This window comes from Magallana gigas, chromosome 2, assembly GCF_963853765.1.
Source record: "Magallana gigas chromosome 2, xbMagGiga1.1, whole genome shotgun sequence".
NCBI classification, from domain to species: domain Eukaryota; kingdom Metazoa; phylum Mollusca; class Bivalvia; order Ostreida; family Ostreidae; genus Magallana; species Magallana gigas.
In genome coordinates this window covers 51,515,661-51,525,351 of record NC_088854.1, presented here as the reverse complement: position 1 = coordinate 51,525,351, position 9,691 = coordinate 51,515,661, and the positions used below count along the sequence as shown (strand labels likewise).

Genomic DNA, 9,691 nt, shown 5'->3' with positions numbered 1-9,691 from the left:
CCTGTTCATCTTTTTAACGGAGCGCTGTGCCGTTCGTTGACAAGTGGTATTGTAGGGTAGGAAGAGAAAAGATCACATTACTTTGTGTCACGGGGACTTAACGAATTTTGAAATCATGAAGAGGATATTTTGTTTTCTAGCTTTAATCCATGTAACATGTAAGTTTTTTTTACTTATTTATTTTTCATTATCAAATGATATTTGAAAAGTTTCAAATTTAACAAATGTATTTTATTGTCAATTTTTAAAATCATTTTGAAGACACATAGTTTGAAGTTTCATTTCATTGCTTTAAAGTGCTTAAATATTGATGTTCAAAAGATATTAGTTAAAATTTATTGTCATAATCATTTAATTTTTCTAACAGTACAAACCAATCATGACTGTATGTCAAGCAACAATTTGAATGCAAACAGAATTTGCAACACAAAAAATCAACTTAGTTATAAAAACGTATACATTTTTCTATCTAAAGAGTCATTTTAAAGAAACAGTAAGGATCGATTACCCCCAGTATTTGATAAAAGCAATATATCATTTATATGATTATTTTTAAAAAATAGATCTATATGATAACGATTAGAACTTCAATTTCCTTAAAAGCAAAAAATAATTTTCTTTTTTTTTCAAATTAACCAAACAGAAACTTTGAAACAATAAGGATATACTGCGTTGTTTTCTTAATAACACTCAAGGGAAAATTAATTTAATGTATTCCCGCAAACGCTTAAATCTGCTTCATTAAATATAGCGTAAACTCATTAGAAGTCTGTGATGTGACATAAGGAAATCCAACAATGTAGACTAGAATTAATGGTTATGTCATAACAAACTCTCTTTTTCTGTAAGGAGAGAACAAAAGTGAACAGTAAATTTAACTCATTAAATTTGAATTAATGCAGCACTTCGAGATGATCACTGCGCGCCAAATTGTCAAATCAAACGTGATTTAGAGAGAGCTGACGATAGCCATTAACATATATAGCAAATCTGATGCTCATTACCACTACTGAAATGTAAATTTTGCGATTCGGCGATTATATGAAAAGGTAATTAGTGCTCTGCTTTTTTGCTATTATCCAAATGTCTCATTAACTGGCACCTTGCAATCTGTATATATAGGCATTTGATATAAAAATTCAAGCGCCTCGCCGATAAGAACGATCATGGTCACAAGTCGCCTTTGCGTCGCGCGCACGCTCTGAGACAGTGCTGAGTTCCTTTCTTGTGACATTTCCGATATCTTTTTCAGATATAAATTGCCAGAGTCTTAGTCATATGCCAGATCAAATTAACTTAAAACGTGGAAAACACGACCAACGAACACATTCTAACCTCGGATTAGGGCCCACTTTTAGTATGAAAGACATCATAAGCAACAGAGGATCAAATGTATATTTTCCATCCACAAACAACAAATCCAAAACAAGTGATTCACAAAGACAAGAGCAAATGACCTCTTATTCTCAACAATTTTTAGGTGCACAAGGACAAGGTGTAAGACAAAAGCTTCAGCAGGCTCCAGCTGCTACATTTGTTGGCTTCAAACATAAGGCTAAAGAGGTTGCTTCACCTCCCGTTGGTAAGTCAAAAATTGTTCAGGAAAGCGCGCATAGCACTACTCCTGAGTCATCTCTCAAAACCAAAATTGTAAAAGCTATTCAAGTCGGTGAACTTTCTCCAAACGCAGCTCCAGCTCCTAGCAAACCTGAGCCAAGTCCAGAAACTTCTGGGGTAGCGCCAATAGTCAATAACCCGCTACCAGCACCAGTGCAAAAAGCTGCTCCTGCAGCTGCCCCTTCCCCGTCTCAGCCTGAAACCGCAGTCAACGCCCAGCCAATGGTTCCTGCAGCCCCAAATAACAACGGCCAAGCAGCCAACAGCGCGGCAACATCAGGGGCAGGAACTCTGGCCAAAGCTGATTTCTCTCAATGGTTTGGTAACAATGTTCCTGAGCAGTTCTCACAAATGACCCCCGAACAAATGTACATGATGTCAGAGCAGAGCGCAGCGGCGATGCTGGCCCAGGGATTACTCGGGGCTGCTGCATTCGGTCAGAATCTGCCGCCACCCCAACCAGCAGCCGCCGCCGCAAACAATCTCGTCGCTAACAATCCAAACGCTCCCACCAACCCTGCGGTTCCTAGCAGCGCCAATTCCTGGATGTCTGGTAACGCAATGACCGCCATGGATCCTCTCAATCAGTTGAAGCAGATGAGAAACCAAATGGTTCAACTTAGAGTCAACCAGAAAATTGCAGAAGCCATGAACCCTCGTGAAGCAGGCATAGGTAAAACCCATCAACTGATAGAGTTAGAATTTTGCACATACGTTTGTCTACTAGTATTATGAAACAATGCTATGGACTTCTAAACAGATATTTGCGTTTAATTACTTTTAGATGTTAACCCCCTCCAAAAACCAATCGTTTGTAAGGGCATTGTGCCGCCAGCACCAGGGAATGAAACAGTACAACAAATGTTGGCCGACGGAGGCAAAGCCTCAATGGTAGCAATGACTTTAGGATTAGGTAAGTTTTCACAGTACTCAAAGCAGAGCTAAAGTGAAGAAAATTTTTGACGAATATACAATCTCAGTTCTTACATTGCAATTTTATTTGAAAAAATTAAACACTCATTAATTGAATTAGTTCCAATATGAATTATTTAACTATTTGATTCGTTGTGTATTCCAGAGTTGTCGGTGATGGAGGGTGCCGTTCTGTGCCACAACAAACTAGCCGAGTTCCAGGCGTGCGACATCACCCCTAGCCGTCTGAAGCGACCCTGCCAGCCTAACATTCCCAACGCCTGCCCCGTCGGTCAGGTCTGTAACCTCTACTCAGGAGAGTTCAGCGCCATGTGCTGTCCGAAAACAGTCAGAGAGGCTGTCATGTTGGGTAAGGATGCTCACATTTAAAATCTGGATTCAATAAAACAGTGGAGGTTTCATTATCTCCAGTAATAGACCACATATCATAAAGTTAAAACATCGTTATGTGTTTTTCAAAAATTAAACATTTCCTATTCTTCTTTTAGATATGATGGCTTAAGAAAACACAGTTCAATTGAGACTTTCGTGATTTCAAGACTTTGATTCTACCGAGTGCGGACATCCCTTGCGTATACCGAAGCTATGCGTGATGCTTCCGGGCCAAACCCCTGTATAGTTATAGCATAATGCATGATGTGTTCCTGTGTTACTTGAGAAATGACAATTGATGTGAAAACCAGGAAATTATTTATACCTTTACATGTTTCACTTGTTTTTATACTGCGAATATCAGTTTTAAAGACATCGATTACTCATGTGTGCATCTTTGTTGTTGTTTCTAATTCATATCACTCCAGTTTATATGTTTTAATGAATTAATAAAAAAGTAAACATTGATTATTAGGTAATAGTATTAATTTTCTGTATTTAGAACATATGGACCCCTCATTACTAACGCTCTTTTTACAATTAAATATTAGATGCACTTTGATTAATAAATAAGCAATACACGTGGTTCCGTTAGCATAGAAACATAGGCTAAAGATTATAATTTCTTATCTAATGCGAGGACAAATTATAAGAGATCACAACAGTTTGATCTACTCACAATAAAATTTGCGAAACCTTTAATAAAAAAGATGAGTAAATGACTATTTTATGTCCTACTTTGGTTACAAAATGATTTTTCAAAGCCAATTACTGAGATTTTTACGTTAACGATTTTTATTCGTTCATTTTAATAGTTCTGCAACAACAAAAAATGAATATTAAAAATAAAGTTCGTGGTTAAGGTAACAAAATAGGAAGGGGGGGGGGGGAGGGATCAGAACAATGTCTCAACGCAATTTTTGTTCTACGATAATTCCTCAAATTGTTTAGTATAGAAGATTTACAGCAGATCTAGACTGAAAAATGACAATTCAAATATAAATAGCATTTTGTAACCGTTTTCATATCTCAATCAATTCGAGAAATATTAAATTAATTGAAAATTAAATATTTGTTTCCTTCTCTGTTGTTTTTATTTTCATTCAACTTTTGTAAAACAGCTCAAAGATTTTCACTAATTTCTTCATCGAATATGGATAATTTTTTATCAACGTGATTTAGCTTTTCACATTTTTTCCCTCAACCTTGGTTGGATGGCCTTGCATGATTAAATGAACAAGAGTTGTCGTAAAAATAATTTGTTTCGCTTCTTTAATCTTTTATTTCACGAAAAGTTAACTATTTTTGTCATTTTGGCGTCAGTGACATTGGAGCATTTCGTTGTATCATCCAGCGTATTGGAGGAATTTATGGTAATAGTATGCAGATATAATTATGTTTCTTGTTAAAATTCAGCTTTAAGGGAATAAAACTTGTTAATTTGAAATATACACATTACAAGATAAGACAAGTAGTCTACGGAAGTAAATTTTTGAATAGGTAAGGACGTCACATCATCTGGGGTCAAATTATGGCTGTTCTGTAACACCAGCTGAACATCGAAAGTAAACAAACTGCAAAAAAGTTTATATATTTTCACAAGCCAAAGCTAGATGTAAAATAGAGATTGATACAATTTTGTGTACTGGTTTAGTTTTGGTATTTTATTTTTGTGACCGGGGTTTTTGTTTTGTAAGAGTTGGATGGGAGATTCTTTTTCGTATGTATTACTGTGTGTATACAAAACCATGTGGTAGATTATTGGGTTTGAGGAATGCGAATTGTCGTCCATGCATAATATTTTCCCTGCCTTGCTTGTCAATGTTGTTTTAAATCCTTTTAGACCTTATCTCCCATGCAAAGACTTTAAAAAAACTTTGAAAAAACTAAAAAAAAAATCGACATCGACCAAATCTTATTACCTGTAAAGTCTGTCAATCCGCTTCTTGACTGTTCATAAGTACTCGTATATGGTATCTAATCTAACAATTCCAGGGGCGGATCAACGAGCACTGGATCGTCAATAGCCATTTCTAGACTATAATAATATCATTTAAACACAGAGTTCTGTAAATATAGGGAAATATTCAAATTTCGAAGCTGAAGTATTTGGTTTTTATATCACAGAGTAATAGTTTATGGCCAAAAATATCATCTCTAAAAGTCAAAGGCATATCTGAAGGGCAATTTGTAGACAGACAGCCTCCTAAATTGGATTAAATATGGAGCCTCACTAATGGATTTTAAATTGTAATTTATTGTCATTTGAAGCATGCACCAGGTAACTTAATTTTACTTTTATTTAAAAAATGGATATGAAACAAGAATTCATCACTGCATAATTATAATGGATAATAAACCATCCGAGATATATCGAAGATATACATGTATGTGTACACGTAACTAATGGTGCGTGCTTTGTGTCTCTGGATTGCGAAACATAAATTGCTATCTTGCAGCAATAAACTTCTCCCGTTTGTACTTTAAGAATAACTTTTTTTTAAGATTCAAATTGGTGTTTTGGTATTTAAGGTGTGATTTTTTGCTGTCAAATCGTCCTTTAGATAAAATATTTATCTTATCTTTCCATTCTACATGTCGTAAATTTTGCTAGTTACAAATTAATCTATTTACAAAATATTGTATTTTAGATCAACAAATGCATAATGCATTATTTATAAATTGCAATACGTACTGAAAATATTTGTCAAACAAGCTCTATCGTCATCAAACCAAGCTCATAAATATGGTAGTTAACCACACAAAGCCGTTTAAGTGTTAGATGAAAATTAGTACATTATTTACCGCATAAATTTCATAAACCAACGAACTATAATAACAATTGTGTGGTGTGTAGTTCTTATAAAACATTTACATGTACATTTATAATCATGTTCAAGGAATATGAAATGGTAATTCGGTGATTTTTATTATAGCAATAAGTATAAATTTTTACTTATTTACGTACATTTTGAAGGAACATTTAACATCTCCTCAGTTTTGAATTCAGTTACTAGTTAAAGGATTGTACAGAGACCTTTACTTTGGTTTTGGAAGCAATAATTGATTAGTACTTAAACGCTACATGGTTGCAGCTTTTTTTTTTTTAATGAAAAGGGGAAATGAGCGTGGTGGTAAACCTACGGCTAATACAAATACAGTACATGCAGGGAGAGTGGATGATTAACAGTTGGCCCTCTATTATGCCAAGTTTACTTTCACTGTTAAAACCACCAGTCTGTTAAATTGAATGAATTTTACTTGAATACTAAAGTCAACAATTCTTCTTAATTTGCAGGAACAAACCTTCAATTGAGCTCGATTTAGGACTGAGCGTGCCCTATGCAACGATGAAAAATGGTTGTTCTTACAATTTATTTCCAATCTTGAGAAATTATCTAGATCCGCGCCATTATCCGTGTCAATGACTCAATGCTATGCAAACTGCTACAAAATACATGAGATGCGGACGACAACTCTATGAGGCAAAAGCGTTAAGGTTATTGCCCGGGCCGTCTATTAATTTCAACGAAATGCATGGAGATTAATCTATGCTTTACCACTTGTCTGTCCATAGTGATTCAACAGTTGGCTGAATTCAAAAAGCATTTCTACGTTGTTAACCAAGAGAGTGTTGCCAATCAGTTATATTTCTACATTTCTTCTGTTTGACTTACACTCAAATATCTATTCAACGTCGATGAAATATTTGTTTTGAATTGAAGTGGTTCAGAATCCACGTGGTATTTGTACAGTGTTGTCTGTTTTTGACAGAATAGAAACTTAAAACAAATAAATATGCAATTGTTGTAGGACGTTAAATCTGTTCGGTCGTCACTTCTGATATTTGTTTTGATTGTTGTCAATTTGGTGTTATTTTGTTGTTATTTTTGAGTAAAGTAATGATTATTGTACAAACGTATATTATGAATATTTAAACGTGTTTTTGGGTTAGACATATATAAGCACCTGATGCCAGGGCCGGAGAGCTTTCTCATGAATCGATCTACCTGGGGAAACAAGACGAACGCCGCATCACCGGCCTTGGATTCCTTTATGGCAGGTTTAAGTCTCCCAAATGATTAATCCTAATTAATGAATAATTGATACCTGACAAGCTGGGGAAGTCAGGTATGGTCAATCGACTTATTCATCAGATTCTTCAATATCCAATATCAATCGTGCAAGCTTCTCGACACTCGATCAAAATCCAGATAACTGCTTCTTATATTGATTTAAAATTAGGAAAACCCAGTAAATAGTTTAAAATCCAGATAATTGCTTCTTATATTGATTTAAAATCATGAAAACCCAGTAAATAGTTTAATTTTTACATTTGCATGAAGACATTGGAAACAATCTTTAAAACATCTTAACGATTTATATCTGCATGTTGCCCACATTTTGTTTGCACCAGCAATAGAACATCAGTTTTAAATAAGAATTGTTTTAAAAATTGATTATGGGTTTAGTGTTGGAGCTTCAGTCTTTACAAGGCCACAAACTGAAATACAATCCGCGGCATGTACACGGGTCAACCACCTGTCTACAGCCTCTGAAGATTCCCGCTGCACCTGAAGCGGCACTCGTAACATAGGTCGATAGATTTAAAAGCGTTCAAAGTCGTGGAAACGATTTATATATACGTAATAAGCACCCTTGAACGATTTTCAGGATATATTTGTAGCTCTTCAAATGTAATTGAAATACAGCCCCCCTTTTTCGACAATTCAGCATTTGTAGGATTTTCACCAAGAGACCAGTATGTCCACCTTCCTTAATTCATTCCCATTACCAAGTGCTCCTATCTGAGTCCTTAAGCTGTCATCTTTCGAAATGAAGGAGGACACCGCCTTTAGCAAGTGCCCCAATTGGCACAGAGATTGGTTCTCTGTTGTGAGAACAACGACAGCCTTTCCGTCATTTTGACAACACCGGCTTCTTGTTGCACACTAACCGGAAAAGGACAGGATGGTCATGAGACACCCAATAAGGAGACCTCCAAAACTTATAGATTGTAATTACATTATTAATTAAATCTTAATAGATTGTTTCTTAATCAGGGCTGCTACAAAGCTATATAAACACTTATAGAAGCATTGTGCTACTACATGTATTACATTCTGCTGTTTTTGAACCAATTGCAAGTATGCGATTTGTACGATTTGTTCCCTTGAGTTCGATGCAGTATTGAAAGTAAGTTTTTATTAGGTCGCTTTTTTTTCTTCGAGTGAAAACTGCTTTTCCATCCATATCCACAACATGATAGTAAAACTGAGGACTCGGTGGTTGAAGAGGACCAGAATCAAAATGAGGACCTGTTGAATGAACCTCCTCCTCCTCCTCCTCCTCCTCCTCCATAATGTGTAAATTCAGACCTTCAGACATTTTAGACATTTCTATACATTCATTGAAAACGGATGCTAGTTATTATACTCATGCCCATAGTACTGATAATTCTATTTAGTCAGTTCCGGTTTAACCTTATACAAGTTTGGCTCCGGCAATTGTTGCGACGTTGGCTCGTGACTCTTGTGGTCTCTCGAAACGATGACGTCAGTCGTAAACAAAATCCATGCATTAATAAAGGTTTTAATGTACATGTATCCAATATGGATAACAGAGTTCTTCCTGGTTCATAGGTCTAATGTAATCAGTTATTCTGTGTTATTATTGTTATTCTGTTGTTATTGTTGTTGTTTTTATTCTTTATTTTTGTTTTGTACCGATTACTTACATGTACTGCAGTACCGATGTTCTTTATAGAAAGGTGTGCGCTTTATGTGTTACGGTGTTCATGCTACTCAAAATATCGAACATCATTAAAAGTAAGAAAAATAATTTATGAATAATTCATACACTTATCAGAAAAATTTTCATACTTTCACAAAAAAACTTTAAAAGGTTTGATAAAGAAGGATTTCGAGTCCATTCTTTAACATTAAAAAAATATCTTCTTTGACCAAAAAGGGCTTTAGGCACATTCATACACTATTGAACTAGTGTGAGGAAAGACTCCATCATTCAAAAATGTATTTCAATGAAAGGAATATGTTTTGAAGAGAAAAATTCAGTTGAATGTTTCTTTGATCAAAAAGAGCTTTAGGCTCATTCATACACTATTTATCTGGTACTAGGAAGTGATCTGAAGCTTAAGACTCGATCATTCAAAATTTCAACGAAAGGGAGATGTTATGTTTTGAGAAGAAAAATTCAGTTGAACGTTTAGATTTAATGAAATTGTTTCCTGAAGTACTTTCAAAATTACATCATTACATTACAGAATTGATTTTATTATTTTTTACAAAATAAAACATTTGCCCACGTGATGCATCACTCTTTAAAGTACAACCATCAATTTTTTTTTAACCGGTAAGGTTCGCGTGGTTGACATTTTCATTTCTTGTGTTAATCATGAAACTACAGCCTCCAGTCGCTGCTTAATGTTTCAATATTCAAGCAAAATTCAAGTAAAACTACCATTTATAGGTATTTGACTGATTATTTTATTCAGAGTTAATATAAATACCGAGAAAACAACTTCATGTGCCTTAAGTAATTGGCTCAGCAGGAGTGAAATATTTGCATAAACTGTTGCCAACGGTTCATCCAGGCATTCTACGGATAAAACACGGTGTAAAATGATGTTGGAGAGTAGTCAGATTGCTGGGGGTTTTAGTGTTTAAGTACAGTGCAACTATGATAAAGCCAGTTTATATTTATAATGTTTAATCTTAATATCTTGCATAAACTTCATTTTAAATACTTG

General features: G+C 35.0%; 1 protein-coding gene across 4 annotated transcripts; it reads left to right on the top strand.

The window, feature by feature from the left end:
• On the top strand, nucleotides 1-3,308 carry LOC105320276 (uncharacterized). Of its 4 annotated transcripts, none has more exons than XM_011419305.4 (6): nucleotides 1-158; nucleotides 1,253-1,582; nucleotides 1,691-2,290; nucleotides 2,402-2,530; nucleotides 2,696-2,899; nucleotides 3,039-3,308. In XM_011419305.4, the coding sequence occupies exons 1-6, from the start codon at nucleotides 116-118 to the stop codon at nucleotides 3,050-3,052; spliced, it is 1,320 nt and encodes a 439-aa protein (XP_011417607.3). In that variant the 5' UTR covers nucleotides 1-115; the 3' UTR covers nucleotides 3,053-3,308. The 4 variants fall into 4 exon arrangements, with proteins under 4 accessions (XP_011417607.3, XP_011416832.3, XP_034303152.2 ...); XM_034447261.2 differs by having other exon boundaries at nucleotides 2-158; nucleotides 1,481-1,582; XM_011418530.4 differs by having other exon boundaries at nucleotides 1,253-2,290.
• The last annotated feature ends 6,383 nt before the right edge of the window (nucleotides 3,309-9,691 follow it).